This window comes from Balaenoptera acutorostrata, chromosome 1 (genome assembly GCF_949987535.1).
Source record: "Balaenoptera acutorostrata chromosome 1, mBalAcu1.1, whole genome shotgun sequence".
Taxonomy (NCBI): domain Eukaryota; kingdom Metazoa; phylum Chordata; class Mammalia; order Artiodactyla; family Balaenopteridae; genus Balaenoptera; species Balaenoptera acutorostrata.
The window spans coordinates 22,684,396-22,711,699 of record NC_080064.1 but is presented as its reverse complement, the minus strand read 5'-3'; the positions used below and the strand labels follow the sequence as shown (position 1 = coordinate 22,711,699).

Sequence of the window (27,304 nt, the reverse complement as noted above, 5' to 3'; positions counted from 1 at the left end):
GTTCAAGTTGAGAGTTTGCACTTATTAGTTAGAACTTGCTTAGTCTCTCACAGGTTTCATTTATTTATTTATTTATTTATTTATTTACTGACTGCGCCGCGCGGCATGCAGGATCTTAATTCCCCTACCAGGGATTGAACCCAGGCCCCCTGCAGTGGAAGCGCGGAGTCTTAATCACTGGACGACCAGGGAAGTCCCTCTCACAGGTTTCCTTTAAATCATTAAATGACTGACTTATCGGAGGTAAGGTGTATAGAAAATTTCCTGGTAGACAGTAATTGCTCAATTGTTATTATTAACTGCCAAGTCACAACCACAACCGGTCTCTCTTGTCCCCAGGTTTTTCCTGTTGGGGTCCAATAGGATATCTATGGAATGTTGGTCCCAGGAGATATTACCGTCCTCATATCACGACAAAGACACTAACCAAAAATGGCGACCTCTAGGCCATCCGAGGGCGTGTTACCGGTCATGCTAGCAATATATACAACAGGCTATTTAGGGGAGAAATAGCTAGCGCAGGGTTCGTAACGCCGGGTAGAAGGCGCAGAGCTTGCTCACACTATCAAGCAGGAAAAAGCCCAACCGCCAAAGCTGACCGACGGCGCTGCGTCTCGACCACGTGTCGGAGGGCAGTCTGCGCCTGTGCAAGCCAGGCGCGCGCCCGCCGGCCGGAAGAGCCGCGCGTTTCCGGGTTGGAGGCGGGGAGCGGTGCCGGAAGTACTCGGGGAGGGCCGAGCAGTCGGACCGGCTGCTGAGACGAGCGCTTCACTGGGGCAGTCTCCGCATATCATGGGGAGATAGACGCTGCTGCCTGTGAGTCTTGGGCCCTGGCAGTTAAGGAAGAAGAGCGGGAGGAGGGAGTCAGGACCCAGACCCACAGTGGTCAGTGTTTCAAGAGCCAGGTTGTGGAGGAGACGGGGCTGTGTTAGGAATCGGGCTCTTGGGACGGGACTGAGGGGCTCGGGGCTCGGAGAAGACGCGGCTGTGGGGACCTGGGCTCCAGGCGGGACTTAGGGAAAGGGGACGGAGTTAGCCGGCACCCGAGGGAAAGTGGGATGAGAGGGACAGGACTGTGAGGACCCGCGCTCCTAAGAGGAGAGGGTCGGAAGAGAACGGGGCGTGAAGCCACGGGCTCCTGAGAGGTAAAGCGGAGCCGTGAGGACTTGGGCTGCTTAGCGGTAGGAGCGGGACAGTGAAGACCCAGGTTTCTAAGGATTCAGAAACAGGGCGGCGAAGACTTAGGTTCCTGAGAGGCAGGAGCAGTAAGAGAACACTTGGGTTTGGGAAGAACAGGAGCGGGCAGTGAAGACGGGCTTCTGTGGGGACGGGATCGGGGTTTGGAGACTCCGAAGTACCTGAGGGAACGGGGCTGTGAGGACACTAGCTCCTAAAAGCGGAGAGTATAAGGGGCCATGGATGTGAGGAGATCAGCCTCCAAGGGAAAGGGAGAGAGTTCGGAAAAAATATAGTGATCCTTTTTTTTTTTTCTCTCATATTGGGTGAACCAAGAGTGGTAAAGGATGTATTCAGGGAAAGACGACTCCTTCATGCTGCTTACTTGGCTTTTGGCAGGCTTATCTTGTGTCGGATACAGTCTAGGAAGCCCACTTGCAAGCATCTTCGTTTTCTGCTTCGTTCTGGCGAAGCTCTGCTGGGAAGTTGAAGCAGTTTGAACTCAGCTATATACTTGATAAGTGTTTTAAATCCCATTCCACCCAACTCTGAGCACAGATCTCTGCATCTCAAAAAAAGAGGATGGCAGAGATGGAAGGACCCGGAAAGATAATCTTTTTTAAACTCGTATTTTACATATAAGGAGGCTAAAGTCCAAAGAAGGTTTAGGATTACAGTGAGGCAATGATTGATTAGATCATGATTTTGATACAGTACCCTGTTCTGCATAGCAGATAGGAGATGCTTGGTTAATATTCCTTGAAAACATGCTTCTAGAATCTTTGCTCTAACTTCAAACTCAAGAGGGAAGTTTTTACAAATTCTAGTATTTTATTTTGGGTCTTGTTAACTGTATTGACATTGATACAATGAATGTCACTTACGAGTTAGGAAACCTTTAAATGAAGCTCCTTCCCCCTCAACAATATAGTAAGTCATTTAGAAAGTCACAAATAAGTAAAATGTACCCTTTATTTTTAGCATAAGCATTCAGGGAAGATGGCTGCTTTTAGATAAGGATGGTGGAGAAACTTGGACCAGTCACTTTCATTCTTCAGTAATACTTTTACTGAAACTTACTCAGACTATGGGGGGGGGGGTGGAGGTGGGAGGGAGGTCCAAGAGGGAGGGGATATAGGTATACAAATACTGATTCACTTCATTGTACAGCAGAAACTAACACAGCATTGTAAAGCAATTCTACTCCAATAAAAAAAAAAAAAACTTAGACTAACCAGATATCATCATAAGCACTTTTCAAATATTAGATCATTTAATTATCACTTACAGCCCCACAAGTTAGTTATTGTTAGTCCCATTGTACATACAAGGAAATCAGTGCAGAAGGGTTAAGTGCCTTGCCTGAAATCCCATGCTACTAAGTAGCCCAGCCATAGTCAAACCCAGTTGTGTTTGACTAAAACTTTTTTCTGTTTTTCTAAGTGGATTCCTCGCCATGTCTCAGCTTGCTCATCAGCAAGATAGAGGTAATAGTTATACAAAGCATGGCATTGAATGAAAGCACTCCCTCCTCCTCAAGACTCCTCTTACTATCAAGTACTGTAACTTATTAGGGTATTTATGGAGTGTAGTATTTGAGGAGAACTAAATTCCTGTGTTTTAAAGAAGCATAGATATTCAAGATAGAAAAATGGGACCTGAATAGAACTTTCCCTCACATTGGAGTAAGACATATTTAATTTTAAATTTAGGAGGCCAAGAAAGACCAATTTGAAGAAGAGGGGCTTAAATTGGATTAACTTTACAATTATTGTAACATGAACTAGATGATTGGGGAAACTGCAATAACTTTGTTCCCAGTGGGTTTGCCTAAACTGTTTGCAAGTGCCTATACTAAATGCAAGTGGTCAAAACTTACACCAAATTATGAGGTAAAGCATGGCCATACCACCATTTCAAAATACTTGATGGTTTAATTAATAGTAGTTTATTCCTGAGTTATCATCCTCATCTACATTTGCAAATTGTACTACTTATTTCACTCATTTGTGGCTCTAACACTGATTGAATTATTAGAATAGGATTTCTAAGTAAGTACCTGATCAGAAAATCATTGTGTTAAAGTTGATGTGAACATAGAACATACTACTTTTGACCAAAGGTGTTTGTGGAAAGCCCCAAAGTACTTTGGAGGTAGTACATCAGCAGTGTTTATAGCCTGCACTGTGACACAGGTGTTTTGGAGGCAGAAGACAAACTTTGAAATCTGTACATATGGACTTAATTTTAAATCTTACAGTAATTGTTAGAGCTGGAGGAGACTTTAGAGTTTGCCTGGTTCTTCTGATTATAGATGTAGAAACTCTGGTCAAAGGCAGCTCATATAACTCAGTGGCAGAGCTAGGATGACACCTAGCCCAACTGACTTGGGTCTTCCCTGTGCCACAGTACCTCTCATCAGCCTCCTGCTGACCATTTGCCACTACTTTTTGTTTTTTAATCCACTTTTCTTTTTTTAATGTCTGTAGTAATAAGAATAGTTACAGGATGCCACCAGTACATAGCAGGATGGGTGCAACCTTTTAGGTTTAATATACTAACTTTTATAACTAAGATTTAAAAGAGGAGAGCATATATAAAATACTAGCAAACATTTTTAATTGTACTTAGTATGTGCCACACATTCTTATAAGTGCTTTAGATACATAAACTCAGTGAATTGTCACAACAATGAGGTACACCTTATGATTAACTCCATTTTTCAGATGAGGAAATTGAGGCATAAAGAGTTTAGGTAACTTGCTTGAGGACATAAAGCTAATAAGTGGCAGAGTTGGTACTTGAACCCAGACACTGCCACCAGAGTCCATCCCTTGAACCACTGTACTGTACTACTTTTCTGTTACCACTGTACTGTACTACTTTTCTGTTAAGTCAAAGTTGCCTAAACAGGGTCAAACTGGTCAAACTAGTGGGAAAAAAATCCCACATTTCTGTTGCTCTCAGGTCTCACAGACTGCAATATAATTGATTATTTTTGGTTTATTTAGGCTGGGAAGCATGAACTTGTTTAGATACATCTACAAGCCAGTGAGGAAAGAAACAGCCAGGTAGAAAACCCAAATCGTTAAGTCATGTACCATAGTGTTAGGGCTTTTATGCTGTCAGGCTGGTTGTCCCCTTTACTCCAGTATTTGTTTAAATAATAAATTCCTAAACATTTCAGAGGTAAAAGGGTTTTAAAGACAATCCAGGGAGTTCCCTGGTGGTCTAGTGGTTGGGATTCGGTGCTTTCACTGCCGTGGCCCGGGTTCAGTCCCTCACTGGGGAACCGAGATCCCACAAGCCATGCGGTAGCCAAAATAAAAGAAGACAATCGTCTTCTATTCCCCTATTCTCTTCACTTAAAAAAAAATCTGTTAATGGAACAGATTCCCAGAGAAGACCACAGTCTTCTACTGCAAGGTCTCCCCCGTTTTCCTACTCTCTGAAAAATCAGATCCTCTTGATACAATAATAATAATAGAGTTGCAACTGGATTTCTGTTTGAGGTACAAGGTTGTTAAAAGGGAAAGCAATTAGGGCTTGTCATCCTCAGCCTATCAACTACAGTTTAAGTGTGATGGGTAGGGGGAGGGAGGATAGTCTTGGTTATTTAATTGAACTCCCAGCCAAGCTATCTTGTTTTGATAAAATCATTTAAGTATTTTCTACTGTAGATCACTGGGGTGTGGACTTTCCTGACTTCTTGAATCCCATAGCACATGAATTCCACATAGTAGGAGCTAGGAAAGAGTTTCCTGTTATAATTGTTCTCTCAAACTGTCCCACAGTTAATGCCTCTGTTTTTACTCAGTAGTACATTCCTACCTCTTGGCATTCTAAGGAAATGAGAGTTAGAAATTTGAGTAGCCCGAAGGCAACCATGGTATATTACATAATGGAATTCAGGTTATTTATGGTCACTTCATTCCATTGTGCTTGACCAGCATCGTCTACAATTGGGCTAATGAAAGTTGTCAGTAAACAGGTAATTTGGACCATTTTGATCATGTTGTGATTTTTTTAAACTTATTTTAAAATTTACACACCATAAAATTCACCTTTCTGAGGGTACAGTTCTATGAGTTGTGACAAGTGTGTACAGTCATGTAAGCCCCATAACACTCAAGTTACCTAGCAATTCCACCACCCTCCAAATTTTCCTTCATGCTGCTCTTTTGTAGTCACACCCTCCCCAATCCCAAAACCCTGGCAATCACTGATCTGCTCTGCATCCATATAGCTTTGCCTTTTCTGGAGGGTCATGTAAATGGACTCATACAGGTAGCCTTTGGAGTCTTGCCTCTTTCACTTAGCTTAATGCATTTGAGATTATCCATGCTGTGTGTATTAGTAGTTCTTCCTTTCTGTTGCTGAGTAGTATTCCATTATATGGATATACCCATAGTTTGTTTATCCATTAACCAGTTGAAAGATTGTTTTCAGTTTTTGGCAATTATGGATAACGTTGCTATAGACATTCACATACTGATTTTTGTGTGACTGTAAGTTTTCATTTCTCTAGGGTAAATACCTAGGAGTGGATTGCTAGGTCATATGATAAGTGTCTATTTAATTTTATAATAAACTGCCAAACCATTTACCAAAGAGTGCACCATTTTACAGTCGCATCATAAATGTATGAGGGTTTGAGTTGCTCCACATCCTCTTTAGCACTTGTCTGTTTATTTTATTTTATTTTATTTTATTTTATTTTTTTTTAATGAGGATCTTGAATCAGATGCGTATGTTTGATTGATTGATTGATTGATTGATTTTGGCTGTGTTGGGTCTTCGTTTCTGTGCGAGGGCTTTCTCCAGTTGTGGCAAGCGGGGGCCACTCTTCATCGCGATGCGCGGGCCTCTCTCGTTGCGGAGCACAGGCTCCAGACGCGCAGGCTCAGCAGTTGTGGCTCACGGGCCCAGCCGCTCTGCGGCATGTGGGATCTTCCCAGGCCAGGGCTCGAACCCGTGTCCCCTGCATTAGCAGGCAGATTCTCAACCACTGCGCCACCAGGGAAGCCCTATTTTATTTTTAATTTTAGTTATTTTAATAGATACTTAGTGGTATCTCATTGTGGTTTTATTTTGCATTTCCCTAATGAATAATGATATTGGGCATCTTTTCATGTGTTTATTTTCCACCTGTATATCTTTGTTGAAGGATCAGTTCAGATCTTTTACCCTTTTTTTTTTTTAATTTTTAAAAATTTATTTATTTATTTATTTATTTATTTATGGCTGTGTTGGGTCTTCGTTTCTGTGCAGGGGCTTCCCTAGTTGCGGCAAGTGGGGGCCACTCTTCATCGCGGTGTGCGGGCCTCTCACTATCGCGGCCTCTCTTGTTGCGGGGTACCCGCTCCAGATGCGCAGGCTCAGTAATTGTGGCACACGGGCTTAGTAGCTCCACAGCATGTGGGATCTTACCAGACCAGGGCTCGAACCCATGACCCCTGTAATGGCAGGCAGATTCTCAACCACTGCACCACCAGGGAAGCTCCAGGCAGATTCTTAACCACTGCGCCACCAGGGAAATCCCTATCCTCACTATTCTAAACCTTGCATTTTCAATGAACAGTGTATCTTGAAGGTCATTTCATGAGCTTCCTCGTTTTTTAGAAACAGGTTTATTGAGACATTCACATATTATACAATTCATCATTTTAAAGTATACAATTCAGTGGTTTTTTGCTACAAACAGGATTGTGCAACCATCACCACAATCTATTCTAGATTATTTTTGTCACTCCTAAAAGAAACTCCATAAACATTAGAAGTCAGTCCCTATTCCTCTCCCCCACTCCTCAGCCCTAGCAACCACTAATCTACTTTTTGTCTCTATAAATTTGTCTATTCTGGACATTTCATGTAAATGAAATCCTACAATATGTAGTCTTTTGTGACTGGTTTCTTTCACTTAGCATAATATTTTCATGAGTCTCACATTCTTTTTCAGTCTATTACATTATATAGTTATATTCTAGTTTATTTAACTATATCACTTTTGATGGACATTTAGGTTGAAATTCCTTGTATGCATAGTATTCTATTCACATACAAGTTCAATTATAAATTGCTAAAACTAGAACTATGGGATTAAAACAATATATGCTTTTCTTATTTTGGTAGGTACAGCCAAGTAGCTCTTTATACAGGCCTCTAACTAATTTATATTCCCCCACTCCAGCAACTTATGAAATGATTATTTCTCCATAAAATTTTCAAACACAGTATGTATAAAACTATTTCTTTTTTTTTTTTTAATTTATTTATTTATTTGGCTGTGCCAGGTCTTAGTTGCGGCATGTGGGATCTTTGTTGCAGCATGCAAACTCTTAGTTGCAACCACCATTTTAAAGCAATTATACTCCAATAAAGATGTTAAAAAAAAGAAAAACTCTTAGTTGCGGCATGTGGGATCTAGTTCCCTGACCAGGGATCGAACCCAGGCCTCCTGCATTGGGAGCGTGGAGTCTTAGCCACTGGACCACCAGGGAAGTCCCTATAAAACTTTTTCATCATTGCCAAATGGGGAATAAATAGTACCTTGTAGTTTTAATTTGCATTTTTATTATGAATGAGAATAAGGATCACTTCATTATTTTAAGAACCATTTGAATTTCTTTTTCTTGTACTGTCATATTTCTTCACAATATTTCTTTTGGGTAGTTGGTACTTACTGATTTGTAGTTATTTTTATATATAAAAGAAATTAGTCCTTTGATATATCTCGCATATATTTTTGCTAGCTTGTCTTTTGTTCTTTAACTTTGTTATGTTTGTTGCCATACAGACATTTTTATGTTTGTGTAATTGAACATATTAGTCTTTTCTTTTATGGCTCCTGAGCTTTATAAAGTCATCCTTAGAAGAATATTATTTATTCTTGAGAATATTGTTTTTCCAATTTTTAAAAATTGAGATAATTGTAGATTTATATGAAGTTATAAGAAATAATAGAGATCCCTTGTACACTTTGCACCACCAGTTTTCCCCAATGGTAACATTTTACAAAACTGTTGTGTAATTTGAGAATCAGGATATCAACATTGATTTAACCCAACAATCTTATTCAGATTTCCCCAGTTTTACTTGCACTTGTTTGCTTATATGTGTATGAGTACTAAGTCCTATACAATTTCATCACTTTTTATAGGTTCATTTATCCATCATCACTATCAAGATATTGAACAATTCCATCACAAGGGCCCCTCATATTGCCTTTTATAACCACACCTCCCTCCCTCCCACCCAATCCCTGACAACCTCACTAATCTGTCTTCTGTTTGTAAAATTTGCCATTTCAAAAATGTTATATAGGGGACTTCCCTGGTGGCGCAGTAGGTAAGACTTCACGCTCCCAATGCAGGGGGCCCGGGTTCGATCCCTGGTTAGGGAATTAGATCCCACATGCATGTCGCAACTAAGAGTTCGCATGCCACAACTAAGGAGCCTGCCTGCCACAACTATGGAGCCCACGTGCTGCAACTAAGGAGCTGGTGAGCCACAACTAAGGAGCCCACCTGCCGCAACTAAGACCTGGTGCAACCTAATTAATTAATTAGTTAATTAATTTTTAAAAAAACAAGAAAAACAAAAATGTTACATAACTGGAATCATACAACATGGACTCTTTTATTTATTTATTTATTTATTTATTTATTATTTTTGGCTGTGTTGGGTCTTCGTTGCTGCACACGGGTTTTCTCTAGTTGCAGCGAGAGGGGGCTGTTCTTTGTTGCGGTGCGCGGGCTTCTCATTGCAGTGGCTTCTCTTGTTGTGGAGCACCAGCTCTAGACGCGTGGGCTTCAGTAGCTGTGGCTTGCGGGCTTCAGTAGTTGTGGCTTGCAGGCTCTAGAGCGCAGGCTCAGTAGTTGTGGTGCACAGGCTTAGTTGCTCTGCGGCATGTGGGATCTTCCCAGACCAGGGCTCGAACCTGCGTCCCCTGCATTAGCAGGCAGACTCTCAACCACTGCGCCACCAGGGAAGCCCCACAGTTTGTTTAATGATTTACCTATTAAGGGACGTCTGAATTGATTACAGTTTTTGATTATTGCAAATAAAGCTATGAGCATTCGTGTACAGGTTTTTGTGTAAACATAAGTTTTCATTTCTCTAGGATAAATGCCTAGGATTGCAGTTGCTGCGTCATACAGTAGTTGCGTGTTTTTGTTTTTGTTTCCCAAATCCACTTTATTGAGGTATAATTTGCATACAATAAAATGTATACATTGTAAACATATAGTTCTGTGAGTTTTGATAAATGTAGCAGCTGTGTAAGCATTCCCCCACTTAAGATACAGAATGTTTATATCACCTCAGAAACTTCCAACCTGCCCCTGTGCAGTCAATCTCTGCCCCATCTGTCACTAGAGATTTGTTTTTAGATCATTAGATATTAAAATTTCATATAAATGGAATCATATAGTATGTATTCTTTTGAGACTGGCTTTTTTTTCACCTAAATATTTTAAGATTCATTCCTGTTGTTTTGTGTATTTGTGATTTGGTCTTTTTTTCCTTTTTTCATTTTTTTTAATAAACTGTTTCCTAGAGCAGTTTTTAAAATCCATTTATTCATTCATTTATTTATTTATTTATTTATTTATTTAGGAGACCCTGCTGAGATAGCAGTGTTAGATTTACAGGAAATTTGGGAAGATAGTACAGGGTTCCCATATACCCTGTACCCAGTTTCTCCATTATTAACATGTTACATTAGTATAGTATATTCATTACAACTAATTAACCACGTTTGATACATTATTATCATTATTATTTTTAATATTTATTTATTTATTTTATTTTTGGCTGCATCAGGTCTTAGTTGTGGCACGTGGGATTTTTTGTTGTGGCATGCAGGATCTTTCATTGTGCGCACAGACTTCTCTTTAGTTGTGGCACGCGAGCTCCAGAGCACACAGGCTCGGTAGTTGCGGCGCACGAGCTCTCTAGTTGTGGTGCGTGGGCTCAGTAGTTTTTTTTGTTTTTTAAATTTATTTTATTTATTTATTTTTGGCTGCACTGGGTCTTCATTGCTGCACGCGGGCTTTCTCTAGTTGTGTCAAGCGGGGGCTACTCTTCATTGTGGTGCGTGGGCTTCTCATTGCAGTGGCTTCTCTTGTTGCGGAGCACGGGCTCTAGGCACGCAGGCTTCGGTAGTTGTGGCACGTGGGCTCAGTAGTTGTGGCTTGCGGGCTCTAGAGCGCAGGCTCAGTAGTTGTGGCGCACGGGCTTAGTTGCTCCGCGGCATGTGGGATCTTCCCGGACCAGGGCTTGAACCTGTGTCCCTCGCATTGGTGGGCGGATTCTTAACCACTGCGCCACCAGGGAAGCCCCGGGCTCAGTAGTTGTGACGCGTGGGCTTAGTTGCCCTGCAGCATGTGGGATCCTACTTCCCCGACCACAGATCAAAACCCAGGTCCCCTGCATTGGAAGGTGGATTCTTAACCACTGGGCCACCAGGGAAGTCCCTGATACATTATTATTAACTGAAGTCCATAGTTTATTCAGATCTTAGTTTTTCCATTTAGTCTTCATGTCTTTTTAGGCTCCTCTGTGACAGTACATGCTTAGATTTTTAAGAAACTGCAAACTGTTTTACAGAGTAGCTATACCACTTACATTCCCACTAGCAGTGTGTGAGTGATCCAATTTCTCTGCATCCTCGTCAGCATTTGGTGTTGTCACTATTTTTTATTTTAGCTATTCTGATAGTTGTGTAGTTATATCTCATTGTAGTTTTAATTTGCTTTTCTTTAATGACTAATGTTTTTGATTGAATGTCTTTCAATTTGCTTATTTGCTATCTGTGTATCCTCCTTGGTGAAATGCCTGGTGTGTCTTTTGTCCACTTTCTAATTGAATTAATTTTTTTTTGAACTATTGATTTTTGAGAGTTCTTAATGCATTCTAGATACTAGTCTTTTGTTGGATATGTAGTTTGTCTTTTTTTGGATATGTAGTTTCTTCCAGTCTGTAGCTTGTCTTTTCATCCTTTCTACGTGGGCTTTCACAGAGGAAACTTAAAATTTGATGAGGGCCAATTTATCAGTTTTTCCTTTTATTGATCATGCTTTTGGTGTCATGTCTAAGAACTCTTTGCCTAGCTAGAGCCCAAAGATTTTCTCCTGTTGTTGTTGTTTTTTTTTTTCCTGTTTTTTCCTAAAAGTTTTATAGTTGTACATTTTACATTTAAGTCTGTGATCCATTTTGAGTTACTTTTTGTATAAAGTGTTAAGTTTAGGTTTCTGAATATTTTTTAAAGATATTCTAGGGACTTCCCTGGTGGTCCAGTGGTAAAGAATCCACCTTACGATGCAGGGGACACGGGTTTGATCCCTGGGCAGGGAACGAAGATCCCACATGATGCAGGACAACTAAGCCCGCATTCCACAACTACTGAGCTCATACGCCTCAACTAGAGCCCACGTGCCGCAAACTACAGAGCCCATGCGCCCTGGAGCCTGCGCACCACAACTAGAGAAGAGAAAACCCACACGCCACAACTAGAGAGAAGCCCACACACCACAACAAAAGATCTCACATGCCTCAATGAAGATCCCGTGTGCCACAACTAAGACCCGATGCAGCCAAAAATAAATAAAATAAATAAATACTAAATAAATCTTTAAAAAAAATAAAAAAGAAGGACTTCCCTGGTGGTACAGTGGTTAAGAATCCACCTGCCAACGCAGGGGACATGGGTTTGATCTCTGGTCCAGGAAAATCCCACATGCCGTGGAGCAACTAAGCCCGTGCACCACAATGCTGAACCTGCGCTCTAGAGCCCGCAAGCCACAACTACTGAGCCCACGTGCCACAACTACTGAAGCCCGCGTGCCCTAGGGCCCGTGCTCTGCAACAAGAGAAAGGCTGCGTGCAGCAACGAAGACCCAACGTAGCCAAAAATAAATTTTAAAAAATAATAAATAAAAAATAAAGATATTCTATATTTTATCTAGTATATGATTTTATATTTAAAATTTAAATATCTGTTCCATCTGGAATGGAGGAGTGTGTGAAAGGAGGAGTGTATTACTCCCCCCATTCCAGATTGATCAACTGTTTAAATTTTATTTTATTTATTTTTTTGTAAATTTATTTATTTATTTTTGGCCGTGTTGGGTCTTTGTTGGTGCTCGCGGGCTTTCTCTAGTTGTGGCGAGCGGGGGCTACTCTTCATTGCAGTGCGTGGGCTTCTCATTGCGGTGGCTTATGTTCATACTGATAATCTTTAATAGGCTTTTTCATAGGACTTGATCTGGGAAAATAGTTTGCTTTTATAACATTAGGACAACTGTTACCATGTTAACAATCTTTTCCTTTCCCATTTCTTCCATTGGTAAGATTTGTGGGTAAGGGAAAAGGAGACGTGGACCACATATGGTTTTAAAAAAGTAGTCCTGGGGGCTTCCCTGGTGGTGCAGTGGTTGAGAATCTGCCTGCTAATGCAGGGGACACGGCTTCGAGCCCTGGTCTGGGAAGATCCCACATGCCGCGGAGCAACTAGGCCCGTGAGCCACAACTACTGAGCCTGCGCGTCTGGAGCCTGTGCTCCGCAACAAGAGAGACCACGATAGTGAGAGGCCCGCGCACCGCAATGAAGAGTGGCCCCCGCTTGCCACAACTAGAGAAAGCCCTCGCACAGAAACGAAGACCCAACACAACCAAAAAAAAAAAAATTAATTAATTAAAAAAAAAAAAGAGTTAAGGAGGAAGCTGGGTGGAGGGGAGTTAGGAAATCATTAAAAAAAAAAAAAAAAAAAAGTAGTCCTGATGCTGTGCTGCCCCCCTCAGCTGGCTCTTGGCCAACAAGTTTCTCTTGATCACTTAACCAGTGCATAGTTAGTTGCTTTTATTAAGGGTAAACCAGGAGAAGATGATTTCTTGTATTAGAGAGTTAGACAATTTGTTGGAGAGGAACTCAGCAATAGGTACTCATTCAGGTTGCTAAGCTTTATCAAGTTCTGAAAACATTGCCATGATTCTTGCAGGTTCAAATACCACAATTTTGGCCAATAAAGTATTTCATATGCTGCTAGCTTATCTCTAACAATAGTACATTCATTTTATTGGAAGAGAGTCTTAATGTTACTATTGTCATCATTAATTAATTTTAAAAGTTGTATATGAAAGAAATGGAGATGTTTTTCTTGGTGCCCAGTTGGAATAAGGAAATGTTCTCCACAGTCAGTTTGCCTGCATTCTGGTTGTTGAAGATGTGCAGGCCATGCAACTGAAATGGTTCTGTGGCAAGGGTGGTGCTTGATGCCAGTTGTTCATTTACAGGTAGCTTTTGAAAATGGCTGCCTCTCATTTCACCGGGCTCACAGCCGTTGCTGATGTAATTAAAGATCTAGACACTCAGATAGCTGTAAGTAAGCTCCTTGAGGTCACTGTGGGTGGAACTTCCTGAATGTGCTTCTGATCTTGATGACACCAAAGCTGATGTCCACGGAGTCAGCCTGATGGCTCTAAAATTTAGAAGTCTTGGCTACTCCAGCCTAGAGACTCTGCATGTATTTAAAGATTGCTAACACTCAGAGAAAATTTGCCCTTGATGACAGTGAAGAGCTTACTTTTAACAATTGCTAAAAATTGTGTTTATTAGGCCCTGACATAGACTTAAGCATGTTTTGAAACGCCAAAATGAACTAATCTGTTTTCTGAAGTTTTGTGACTAGGTTTCAAGTATGTGATTGTGCCATGATTTATTTGAGTTTAGCATTATTTGATGTTCAAAAATAATGCATGTAGTACTTAACCAAGTATTCTATTTTTACAAAGTCTTCAAAAATGTCTTGCTCATTCTAGTTTATTTTTGTACATAAGATTCTTCATTTCATTTACTTTCTTCTTTATTTCACTTGTGTGGACTATTTTATTTAGCTTTTGGAGAAGAGATGGTTTCTAAATATCAGGTGAGAACAATGAACATTCTTCATTCCCTCCATTTTCAATGTGCAGGTATCAAATGAAGACCCTTCAAAGTCTGACAGACCTCATAGAATTTTACTTTTAAAACTCATCCTTTATTACATGTACTTCCAGAGCTAATTCTCTTGTTTTTCTTCTACAGTTGATTGGCCTTGGTCCTCATAGCTCCAAAAAGAAACAGGATCTCGATAAGCTCTATGAGCTGAAGTCCAAAGCGCGGCAGATTATGAACCAGTTTGGCCCCTCAGCCCTAATCAACCTGTCCAATTTCTCATCAATAAAACCGGAACCAGCTAGCACCCCTCCACAAGGCTCCATGGCCAATAGCACTACAGTGGTAAAGATCCCAGGCACTCCTGGGACGGGAGGGCGTCTCAGCCCTGAAAACAATCAGGTATCATCCGCTTTTTGTTCTCTGTGGGCGCCTCTTATCTGTTCTTTGAAGCAGTAATACTCTGAGAGAGGTCCATCTCAGCTGCTGCCTCTTCCTCTCAGACTTCTCAAGTTCTTTATCGAAATATCATGTACATTTATCAGTTTTTACTTTGTAGTATTTATGTGTGTGCATGCATGTACATATACATCCATCCATATATACACGCACTGACACAACACCTTGCCTGTGACAGGTTTTTATATATTTATATATAAATATATATGCTATATACTTGTTAAATAAAATAAAATAGTTAAATAATTAATGGATTCATTATTCATTATTCCTGTAATGAAAGTACTCTTGCCTCCAGTCTTTTCTCCTAGTTCATCTAGCTGCTGCCTTTATTTTCTGCAGTGATTCTAAAATCTGACCCCCTCTTTCTACCCATGATCCTGATTCTGTCCTCCAGAGCCATAAGAAATAAGTATACTCTCTTGGGCCTTGTAGGCTGGGTAGAATAGGATAAGGAGACAACAGTTCAAGAGAATGGGGGAGGAACTAGGCAACGGTGAATGGGAAGTGTTGGGCAGGTATTCAGGAGACCAACCCATGATGGGTGTGGTGTTGGAGAAGAGCAGGGGATAAAATTGTATAGGTAGGATTACGGCAGAACATACTAGGCCTATGCTAGTCAGTTTCCGTTGGAACTTTTAGTCAATAAACAATCTTTGCAAATATTTAATAAGCTTAAAAGTAACATAATAAAAGTCGTATATCTTAGGAGGATTAACTTGACAGTAAGGGGACAAGAAAGGTAGGAAGGGGGTCACACTGGGAGCAACACCAAGTCTAAGACTTTTGCAGTAAATCAAGGTATGTGGCAAAGGCTTGAATTAAGTGATGGTTGAATGGATAGATCTGAGACATTATTAACAAATATTTATTTTAACAATTATTATTTTTTCCTTATTTCCAATGTCATGCAATGCTTATCACGAAACTTTAGAAAAAGAGAAAGAATAATAGCCCAAAATTCTACCACCACCCCAAAATAACTATGGTTAGCATTTTAATGTATGTCTTTTGATCCTTCTTTAGTGGCATATATATGTGGTATAACATTTCCTTTATGAAAGAGGGATCATAGTTGTACATACTTTCACAAATATTGATATTTAGTTATACAGAGATGAACACATGTTCCCTGCCCTCAAGGAGGCCTCAGCCTATTAAGTCAGAAACAGGCAAGTTTATAAATGTACACAATGATAGAAGGGTACACAGGGTACAGTGGAGGCCAAAGGAGGAAGTGGTTGCTTTTACCTGGGTGGGCTGGGAGAGCATTAGAAAGGAGGCACTGTGAGCTGAGCAGGTAGGAAGAAGGGTAGAAGAGCTTGTCCAAAGGCGGCAGAGGCACTGTACAACTTGTGGTGGTCAGAAAATTGCAAATTAATGTAGAGTTTACTAAAACTATCTGATAGATGTTGACCTCTCTTCCATATTGCTCTTTTTGCCTTTCCCTAGGCTATTTCTGTCTTGAGACTATAGTCTTGTAGTAATAGCACCAAGTAAGCCAGACTGATAATTCTTTGGAAAGTAGAAACCAAACCCAACAAATTGATAGCCTTTCATTATAGGGTAATGAGGTGTTTGTTTCTTTGCTACTTGGCTGAAAAAAATGTTCTCCCAATTAACTTTAGGTATTGACCAAGAAGAAATTACAAGACTTAGTAAGAGAAGTGGATCCTAATGAGCAATTGGATGAAGATGTGGAGGAGGTAAGGTGGGACTGGGCACCCCAGAGACTGTGTCCCTGAGAAATAGTATAGAATAGCCGTTAAGAGCACAGATTTTAGAGGCAGACAAGTCTGAATTTGAGACTTGGCTCTGTGGGTGGGTCAGTTAACTTTTCTGAGACTCAGCTTCCTCCTGTGTTGGTAAGGTATGATATTATTTATCTACAGGGTTATTGTCAGGGTCCCATGAATAACTTATACAAATCACCTAGGAGAATGCCTAGCACTTTATGCCTAACAGTACTGCTACTTTTGCCTGTCAAAAAGGGCATAGGCTGCTGCTCACAGGCAGTCACTTTCAACAGTTTTAATTGTTTCTAGAACATTCCTCTGTATTTCTAAGTAATATTCTTTTTTTTTTTTTTTAATTTTTGGCTGCATTGGGTCCTCACACAGGCTTTTCTTTAGTTGCGGTGAGCGGGGGCTACTCTTCGTTGCAGTGCGCAGGCTTCTCGTTGCGGAGCATGGGCTCTAGGCGCACGGGCTTCGGTAGTTGTGGCAGGCGGGCTCAGTAGTTGTGGCTTGCGGGCTCTAGAGCACAAGCTCAGTAGTTGTGGCACATGGGCTTAGTTGCTCCATGGCATGTGGGATCTTACCGGACCAGGGCTCAAACCCGTTTTCCCCTGCATTGGCAGGCGGATTCCTAACCACTGCACCACCAGGGAAGCCCCTCTTTCTTTTTCTTAATTCATGTACAGATTTTTCTGTGGGCATACATTTTCATTTCTCTTGGATATGTACCTAGGACTGGAATTGGTGAGTCATATGGTAACTCTGTGTTTTTCCTTTGAGGAACTTCCTGTTTTTACAAAACATTCCATCCTTTTACAGTCCCACCAGCTGTGTATGAAGATTTTTTTAATCTTAGTTTTTTGATAATTTCTTCTCTGCTTCTTTTCTTTCTGTGTAGAATGACAGTTGGTTGGATGTTGGATCTTCTGCATTGATCCTCTTAGGTTTTTTATCTTTTCTCTTTTTTCATTTCTTTGTAATTCTAAATTCTACTTGCTGGGGAGATTTTCCTTAGTTTATGTTCTAAATTTTAACTTTCTTTTATAATAAAAATTTTAATTTCCATGAACTTTTTCTTGTTGACTTTTTTTACCCTAAGCCATTCTGTTCTTATTTTACGGTTGTAGTATCTTATTTTTCTCTCTAAGGATATTAATTACGTTGTTTGACATTTTCTTCTTTTCCCTGCATTGTCTTTGTTTCCTCTGGGTCCCTTTTTTCCCCTTTGGTTTGTTTATTTTCTTTTTAGTGTTGGAGACTTTCTTCAAATGTCTGGTGATCCTGGCTATCCGTTCTTAAAGAATGAGCCACTAAAAACCTGATTTGAAGCAGAACTTATTGACTGATGGTCTTTGCCCAGTCATGTATTGGTAAATGTTTAACAACCAGCTCTGTGGAGAAAAAGACTCTGACTTTCAGCATTTCCTGATTTCTGTGGTGTAAATATTCTCACTATGCCCTATTTTAAGCTATCAACATTTTGTCACTGAATGCAGGATTGGAAGAAATGCATATAATTGGCCTTCATGACCTCATCTAATCTGGCTCCAGCATACCACTGGCTTCACTTCAGAATAATTTGTCCATAGTCAGCCTTCTTAATGGGGGATTCCCTAATCAGTATCTGTAAGTCTTTTCTCTGGAATCATTTGGTATATGCAGAGAAAAATCCTTTAGTCTCCTATCTGGAGGGTTTATCTCTAGCTTCTAACATTCTGGAAGCAAGGCAAGAGAAAGGGGCTGTGTCTTTCCCTTGTCTCCGCTGTGTCTGGTGTACTCTCATCTGTAGCCACTCCTGTTCAGTTTTTCTGGGGAGTAAACCTACTGTGTTCTGGGTCAGGTACGTGTGGGAAGTCACTTGGCTGCTTTTGAAGTGTGGGGGTTGGGGGACTACTCTGTACAGACATGTAACAGTTGTCCAGTTTTTAGCTCCATACCTCAGTCCAGTCTTCTGTGGTTAATCACACCTCCAAATCCTGGATCTCTTAGGAGTTGCGAAGGGCAAATCAGTTCGTTCTCATTGGCGTCCCCTCTGCGTGCATTTGTGTTATACCTTCTGTCTGCTAGGTCACTTCCCATTCTTCCTTTGTTACCTCTTAACAAAAATTTACTTTAAAAGTTTATTGGAATATCTTTTCCATTAAGGTTTTCTCTCCTATTCTTGCTGTCTTTGTGGATTTATATGTCTTTTTTTTTTTTTCCTTTCTTGTTATTTTAATGGGTGTAGGGAAGGAGAGGAGGTCATTTTTAGAGTTGATCTGCCATGTTTAATTAGAAATCTTTCCTTTAGGTGGTATCCATTTGGTTCCATAGGAAAGATGACAATGCATTGATAGTCCAGCAGAACAAGGAATGTTTATAACTATGGTTGTAATTTTATTTTATTTTATTTTTTTGGTCAGCAGAGGAAGCCATGAGGAAGGTATTCACTGATCAAAATTTCAGTGTTTTTAATGTAGATTTTTAACTTCAGAATTCTGATTTTGCTCTTCACACAGTCTAGAAATAATTGATAATGAACTGGAAAGAATCCAGGATTTGGACTCAGAACCTTGAGGTTGAATCCTGGTTTTGCTGCTTAATAGTTACATTGCCATGAACAAGTTAATCTCCCTGAATCTTAGCATCCTCCTCTGTAGAGTTAGGGTAAAATCTATGCCCCATTTTTTTCACAGGATGATTATAAGGACTAGGTGAGATAATGGAAATAAAAATGCTTTAAGGGAATATGACGGAGTGAGGATTTAATGATTCACTTTTATTTTCCTACCTAATTCATAAGAAGATGTGGAGGGGGTAGGGGTTGGGCTGGTTGATAGCTGCTAGGTAGAAAGTATGGAAAGTACATCCTCAGAAAGGTGTGAGTTTCTCTCAACCTGGTTAATGAGTTAATGTGTTTCTCTTGTGGTCCTTACTCCTCTTCCCCACCTTCGCTCAAATGCTGATTCCAGGCCTTCTGTTAGAAAGCCTGACTGAATATGTGATTCAAGCAGATACAGTTGTCCCAGCAACAGGAGCCTGCCCTGCCAGTGTCATGGTTACTCTCCCCCCTTTTTTTCCCCCAGATGCTGCTGCAGATTGCTGATGATTTTATCGAGAGCGTGGTGACAGCAGCGTGCCAGCTTGCTCGGCATCGCAAGTCCAGCACCCTGGAGGTGAAAGATGTCCAGCTGCATCTAGGTATGTGGTCTCGTTTCTCCCTGAGGTAGCCACACTATTGCTCCTCCAGGAACCTTCATGCTGGGACCAGACTTCTGGGCTCTGGGATTTATGTATTCATGCAATAGTAGCATTAAACAGGAAAGAGAAATCCATGCATGGTAGGGGGAATGAACCCTGGCCTTGGGTGTGCCACTTTCTAACTGCACCACCTTATCCTTCCTAGTTACTTTCTCTTAGACCTGGTTTCCTCATTTGTATAGCGGGGATCATAATACCCTCCTTACAGGGTCGTTGTGAGGATTATGGGTTATGTTCGTAAAGTGACTGGCACAAAGTAAGAGCTTAGTAAATGTAGCTATTATATCTCTACCATACATATAATGGTATTTTCCTTCCAGTTTTTAGCTTATTGATGTATTTTTCTCAAGAACATTATATCCATAATGTACATATAATTTTGTATTCTGCTGTTCTACTTAATAGACACTAAATTTGAGCTTCGGTTTTTCTGGGAGATACTCATCTAACATTTTTTTGTTGTTGTTGTTAAGATATGTATATATTTTTTAATTATTTATTTATTTTTGGCTGTGTTGGGTCTTTGTTGCTGCGTGCAGGCTTTCTCTAGTTGCAGCGAGCGGGGGCTACTCTTTGTTGCGGTGTGCGGGCTTCTCATTGAGGTGGCTTCTCTTGTTGTGGAGCACAGGCTCTAGGCGCACGTACTTCAGTAGTTGTGGCACGTGAGTTCAGTAGTTATGGCTCATGGGCTCTAGAGCTCAGGCTCAGTAGCTGTGGCGCACGGGCTTAGTTGCTCTGCGGCATGCGGGATCTTCCCGGACCAGGGCTTGAACCTGTGTCCCCTGCACTGGCAGGCAGATTCTTAACCATTGCACCACCAGGGAAACCCTCATCTAACATTGATAATTGTAATCACTTGGAAATGAATAAGCTACCCCCCTGCATTGGTTCCAGTGTGATCAAAAGAAAGGGGACAGTCTGTGACTACAAAGACAGTCAGGCCAAGGGAATGAGGCAGAAGATATTAAGGGATTGAGTGCAGATCAGCCCATGGCTGAAAGGCTTCCTTCCCAGTGTCAGGGAGATACTGCTCCAGGAGGCGCTGGTAGTGGAGGTGGAATAAATAACACACTTCTGGTAAACATTGCTGGTATTAATAGCAAAAGACAGCTATTTCAATTATTTATTATTGTGTAACAAACATGGCTTAAAACAGTAACAGTTGTTCGTTTTGTTCATGGGCCTGGGGGTGGACTGGGCTTAGCTGGGCAGCTTTGCTAAGGATCTCTCATGTGATTGAAGTCAGGTGGTGGCTGGGGCTGAGAGTGTTTTGAAGGAAGGCATATTAGTCTCCTAGGGCTGCCGTAACGGTACCACAAACTAGATAGCTTAAAGCAACACAGACTGGGGGCTTTCCTGCTGGTGCAGTGGTTGAGAATCCGCCTGCCAATGGTGGGGACGTGGGTTCGATCCCTGGTCCGGGAAGATCCCACATGCCACGGAGCAACTAAACCCGTGTGCCACAACTACTGAGCCCACGTGCCACAACTACTGAAACCCGTGCGCCTAGAGCCCATGCTCCGCAACAAGAGAAACCACCGCGATGATGAAGCCCACGTGCCGCAACAAAGAGTAGCCCCTGCTCACCGCAGCTAGAGAAAGCCTGTGTGCAGCAACGAAGACCTAACGCAGCCAAAAATAAATAAATAAATTTTTTTTAAAAAAAAACAAGAAAACAAAAACACAGATTTATCCTCTTAGTTCTGGAAGCCAGAAGAACAAGGCTAAGCTCTCTCCAGTGCCTCTGTTGAAGAATCCTCCCTTGCTGCTTCCTAGCTTCTGGTGGTGACCAGCAATCCTTGGAATTCTCTGGCTTGTAGCTGCATCGCTCCAACCTGTGTCTCGGTCTTCACGTGGGCTTCTCCCCTGTGTGTCTGTGTCTCTTCTCACAGGACACCAGTCATGCTGGATTAAGGGCCTACCCTCCTCCAGTATGACCTCATCTTAACTACTTATGTCTGCCAACAACCCTATTTCCAGTATATTCTGAAGTACTGGGGGTTAGGACTTCAATACACCTTTCTGGAGGACACAGTTTAACCTGTAACAGAGCTTCATCATGTCCACGTCTGATGCCTGGCCTGGAACACTCAAAAAGCAGGGACTCCACAAGTTTCTCTCTGTCTGTCTCTGTGGTTTCTCTACCTGGTCTCCTCATATGCAGTCCCAGGATAGCTGGACTTCTGCATGGCAGCTGCGGGCTCCTAGAACAAGTGTCCCATAACCATTTGGCAGAAACAGCATGGCCTTTGGTAACTCAGTCTCCGAAGTCACACAGCATTACTTCTGCTGATTCCTGTTCTTTGAGGCAATCACAAAGACCTGTCCAGGTTCAAGGGGAGGGAATACAGACTCCACTTCTTGATGACAGACATGTTTTAAAACCACAACACAAATGCATAGAGACAAAAAGTAGAATGGTAGTTACCAGGGACTAGGAGGATGGGGGAATGGGCGTTACTGTTTAATGTGTACAGAGTTTTGGTTTGGATTGATGAAGTTTTAGAGATGGATAGTGGTAATGGTTGTGTGAATGTGCTTAATTGCACTGAACTGTACACTTAAAAATGGTTAAAATGTAAATTTTATGTATATTTTACCATACCAAAAAAAAAATCCCACAGCAGATTATATTACTTTCAAAGTTTAACATTCCTGTTTTTAAAAATATTCTGTATTTTAATTGTTGAAAATAAAATTGGAATATGTTTCTTCATTAAGTGTAAGAATTATCACAGACATGGATACTCGAAAGTCTGCATGACCAGAATAGCTTCTGTAGTGGGCCTAATGGAACCTGAATCATAATCAGAAGGTTGCTTGGAGGCCCGGGATCAGGGTTTGGGGAGTTAGGGAACCTGGTGTTAACCATCTAGGCCTGCTGCCCACAACTTCCCTGCCCCGCACCCAGCAAGGATAAGCTTGCCAGCGAGGCTGTAAACTCTTGATGGCTCTCTTCTGGACGGGCTGGGATGGGCACTGCCAGTGTTTGCTTCTGACCCGGCTATTTTCTATACTTGAATAGTTGAATAACCTCCCCTTCTGATTGACATGGTCTTTCTTTATTTCTGTTTTTTTTTTTTTGCATTAAGCATATTTATTTGTAGAGTATATATTCATACTAGTTCATTATCTTTAGGTTTAATTGAATGTAGATGTTCAGGGTTACTAAACTGATTAACTTATGTATCTCCTAACCTATTTTACTTGAATATGTGTTCAATATGTATATATATACATATATATATTTTTTACACTTCCACAATATATATATATTTTTAATAACATTTCTTTTTTTTTTTTTAATATTTATTTATTTATTTGTCTGTGCCAGGTCTTAGTTGCAGCGTGTGGTATCTTTTTGTTGCGGCATGCAGGCTCTGAGTTGTGGCATACGGGATCTAGTTCCCTGACCAGGGATTGAACCTGGGCCCCCTGTATTGGGAGTGCGGAGTCTTAACCGCTGGACTACTAGGGAAGTCCCCACAATATATTTTAATCAGAATCTATTACAAACATGTATATGCAAATACACACATATTACACATACACATATGTTACCATATATATTACCATAAATGCTATACAGTGCATGAATATTTATATTGTGATTACACCTGACATATGTTCCATTTGATTTGTCTGAAGTGAAGATCATTTGATTGCTTTTCATGGTACAGAATTACTGAGTCAATTATGCACGTAATGTTTCCTTGCAAGAATGTATCTTCAGTATATTCAATATGTGTATTTTTGAGACAGGATCTTTCTTCATAAATGTGAAAGTTAAATGAGATAATGAACATAGAATGCTTTGCACAATGCTGCTTTGTCCCAGCCATTTTATTACACATTTTATTCACTAAATGTTGTTGCTATTCTATTAATATTATATAAAATATAAATACAGTTAACCCTCAAACAACACAAGTTTGAACTGCACACGGTCCACTTATAGGTGATTTTTTTCAGTAGTAAATTCTGCAGTACTACCTAATCCATGGTTGGTTGAATCTGTGAATATGGAGGAACTGCATTTATGGAGGAACAGCATGGTTGGAGGGCTGACTATAAGTTATATGCAGATTTTCAAGTGCAGGGAGGGTTGGCGCCCCTGACCCCTGCCTTGTTCAAAGGTCAGCTGTACACACTTATTTAAATATATAGTTACACGTACTTACATGTTTGCATTCATGCCTGGTAGCTACTCTCTTTAAAGTGGCTTTGCATATCCATATCCTGATCCACTTTGTGTTGATTGTAAAGTGTAATTCCCAGAGAATAATCTTAGTGTCACTTTCAAGTACTGACAACAACTATTATTAGCAGAAAGTTTCATTTTTATTTTCAAAGAAATATTGGAAGAGAGCTGTATATAAAATTATTCTAGAACCAACCGTGCATCATCCATTCACACAATATTTGCTATGCATTAGACACAAAGTATAACTATAAAACCACTAATATTCAATTTGATTTTAAGTAAGTGCCTGCCTGGGGCAAATCAAATTTGCAGAACAAATGTTTTCAGTGCTTTAAGGGAGCATGATAAAGGAGTCCCCATGTAACTCCTTTTGAGTAGAGATTTATTCCCTAAATAATCTTGTGTAAGTATAATTATTTTTTTTTTATATTGGATGTACTTAAAGTGCAGTACAGTTTTTTTTTTTGGGGGGGGGCTGTGTTGAGTCTTCGTTGCTGCGCGTGGGCTTTCTCTATTTGCGGCGAGCGGGGGCTACTCTTTGTTGCGGTGCTCAGACTTCTCATTGCGGTGGCTTCTCTTGTTGTGGAGCACAGGCTCTAGGCACGCGGGCTTCAGTAGTTGTGGCATGTAGGCTCAGTAGTTGAGGCTCATGGGCTCTAGAGCGCAGGCTCAGTAGTTGTGGCGCATGGGCTTAGTTGCTCTGTGGCATGTGGGATCTTCCCGGACCAGGGCTTGAACCCGTGTCCCGTACATTGGCAGGCGGATTCTTAACCACTATGCCACTAGGGAAGTCCAGGACACTTTTATATGTGGATTTAGGGGGCCATGTGGCTATGCCAGTTACTGAAAAAGTGGAAAAACCAAATCTCTGCCCTCTGATAACTTGTAGTGACAGTCTTACAGGAATGGTCATATCCAGTGGCACAAGGACATGGAGCTGTGGCATGGACATACCTGTGTCTGTATCTGTATCTCTATGTATTTATCCCAGGCTCTGGGATTGCATTATGCCATTGAAGCCTCTCAACCATCCTATCAGGTGGTTATTTCTGTTGTTACTACCATATAAAAGGTGAAGAAACTGAGACCAACGTCATATTGCTCCACAGTGAAGCAGCAGAACTGGGGCTTGGCTCAACTCCAGATTGCAGAGAATGCCTTTCTGTTCATACTCCTCCTTTCGGTTTGAGAGGGGTTACCTTGAGCATAGTGGTAAGACGATTGAAGAAACAAATAACTTTCCTTTCCTGAAGAGCTGCATGGAAACCTTAGGGCTCCACACTCAAAGTTTTGACTCATTTACCTCTTATTTCTTTGCAAGAAGGTCAAATAGTGTCCTTTAAAACCTTGGAGGCACCATATGTGATTCCCCCATTTGTGTCCCATAGAGCCCCTCTGCAGAGTTACTGTTAATTAGTACAGTTGATTGCCCAGATTAGTCCTCCCTGACCCTTGTCTGAGGGTCACACTGCACCTTGACACTACCTTCCTGGTCCCCTTACCTCTGTGTGGGCTTCTTCCTTACAGAACGCCAGTGGAACATGTGGATCCCAGGGTTTGGCTCTGAAGAAATACGACCCTACAAAAAAGCTTGCACCACAGAAGCTCATAAACAGGTGAGAAGGCTTCAGAGTCCTGGGCCAGCCACAGCTGATCCCTTGAGCTGTGTCTCAGAGAGAACGCACACAGCTACCATCACTGTGCTTGTCATTTCCCCCAAATGTCAGAGAGGGCAAGAGGCAGCAGGGCTGCACGGGAGATCAGCCAGATTTTTCCTAGGTGCTTTGTTGTTGCCATATGGGGCCTCAGTTTTTTCTCTCAACTCTAATGGGTGCCACTTAAAGCTGTTGATTCTAGGTTCTTCTAACCTGTATGGAACTCACCCCCTCCACATCTCTTTAAAGAAATCTTCCTTCATTGTTGCTGATTTAACATCATCTAGGACCCTCCGACTACAGGGCAGTTTAAGGAAAGTAGAAATATGCTGTACTTGTGCTAGGAGGTAGCACCCAGGCTGCTCTGCCAGGCGTCTGGCCTCTGCCCCAGCTTAACCTTTGTTCTCCGTCCCTCTTACTGCAGAACTGAGGGGTCAGTAAGAGAACCTGTCTCCACTTCTGCTGGGGAACAAGCTGTCCCAGTCATTGGTCAGTCTCATAGCAATGTTGGCCTCCATTTGACAAGTCTTAATTTAACTGGCTACTCTGATTTGAAAAGTGGGCTTTTTCCAAGCTTGATGGCCACAGTCGGGCAGTTCTGGCTGAGTGTACCTCGCTTTTCCATAGCCTGGGATCTCTGGAGTGGGTATGTTTACAGAGCTCATAGAGGAAGCCCTACAAGGAGACCGCCAATAGCCGGAATCAAAGGACTGCAATGTTGTTCAGAAGGAAGTCCCTCCAGGCAGTAGACGGTCATTTGGCTCTGCTCTCAAATTATCCACTTTTCAGCCCTATTTATTTATTTATCAATCAACCAATATCATAATGTTCAAAGAATCTCTTAGTCAAAAAGAGTGAGCAAAGCAAGTCATTAATTTGGCCAGTGGCTGGTAATAGTAAGATTTGAAACCCTGATCTGAATGTTTCCCTGATGGGTTATGGTGGAAATTGTTAGGGTCAGTTTCCTTCATTGCAGGTTATCAAGTGAGGAATGTCAGCTCCCTTTACGTGTTGGCAACAGGCTCAAAACAGAGCCCTCTTCCTTATTTTCTCCATCATCAGAGAAGGAGATTAGGGGAAGGTGGTAAGCCTAGAAAGCACATGTTTTGATGGCCTGTCCCTTAAATCCCCAAAAGGCAGGAGCTGTCACCTTCTGCTTTTAACTGCTTTTACCATCCTGCTAGTATAGGGCTTTTGGGGTCTTTTGGTCGATGAAATGGGTCCACTGACCTATGGAAACTTCTCTTAGGGCCCCGCAGACTGTGCTTGAGTTAGAAGGAGTCTGCTGAGCTGCCCTGTGCCTGTAGGTTCCTGAGGAGTCCAGCCTGTGGTGTAGACCATGCTACCTGGTAGCCACACATGGATGTCCTGGAAAGTTCCTGACTCTAACCTGTGTAATTGCTTATTTCTCTCTCCTTTCAGAGAATGGCATTGATCCGGAAAACAACCAAGAAATAGCACACGGGAAGGTCAGGGAATGGACAACAATGTATTTGGAGATACTTGAGCTGAGACCTCAGCCATCTCATCCTTGGATTTTTTTTTTTAATGCTTTACAGAGAAGCATATATTTTTTATTAACAGTGCAGCAATATCTATAATGACTGAGAGGATCTGCCAAAAGAATAAAGCCTCCTACCCCAACTTCCGGTCCCTTTTTCCTGCCATCTCAAAGAGGAGCAGTGTATCTTCCAGAGAAGATTTTATTTGTGGTTTATTATATAAGTGATTGAATTGGGGAAAAGCATTATGGTCTTGTTTGGTGAGAGAGTATTAGCAGAATTTGTAGAGGTTTTTGTTTCCTTCTCCCTCCCCCTTTTCCCTGTACTTTGTAATGTCAGTGTTTATATGAATATGACTTTCATTTGCTTTTCCAGAATAAAGAAGTTATTAATCGAAA

At 41.3% G+C, this 27,304-nt stretch overlaps 1 protein-coding gene across 4 annotated transcripts; it reads left to right on the top strand.

Annotated features, from left to right (window-relative positions):
* Nucleotides 1-699: 699 nt before the first annotated feature.
* Nucleotides 700-27,304, top strand: TAF12 (TATA-box binding protein associated factor 12). 4 transcript variants are annotated; one of them, XM_007170537.2, is made up of 7 exons: nucleotides 710-816; nucleotides 13,471-13,555; nucleotides 14,261-14,512; nucleotides 16,198-16,275; nucleotides 19,371-19,485; nucleotides 25,277-25,365; nucleotides 26,827-27,304. In XM_007170537.2, the coding sequence occupies exons 2-7, from the start codon at nucleotides 13,484-13,486 to the stop codon at nucleotides 26,860-26,862; spliced, it is 642 nt and encodes a 213-aa protein (XP_007170599.1). In that variant the 5' UTR covers nucleotides 710-816; nucleotides 13,471-13,483; the 3' UTR covers nucleotides 26,863-27,304. The 4 variants fall into 4 exon arrangements, with proteins under 4 accessions (XP_007170601.1, XP_007170599.1, XP_057391636.1 ...); XM_007170538.3 differs by lacking the exon at nucleotides 710-816 and adding an exon at nucleotides 14,071-14,102 and having other exon boundaries at nucleotides 13,516-13,555; XM_007170539.2 differs by lacking the exon at nucleotides 13,471-13,555 and having other exon boundaries at nucleotides 700-816.

What these genes read in the sequence shown, in the direction of transcription:
- TAF12 (XM_007170537.2), top strand. Translation starts at nt 13,484, where the DNA reads ATGGCTGCCTCTCATTTCACCGGGCTCACAGCCGTTGCTGATGTAATT. An exon ending in ATCTAGACACTCAGATAGCT is followed by an intron (nt 13,556 to 14,260) that starts GTAAGTAAGCTC and finishes TTTCTTCTACAG; the next exon opens with TTGATTGGCCTTGGTCCTCA. An exon ending in TCAGCCCTGAAAACAATCAG is followed by an intron (nt 14,513 to 16,197) that starts GTATCATCCGCT and finishes AATTAACTTTAG; the next exon opens with GTATTGACCAAGAAGAAATT.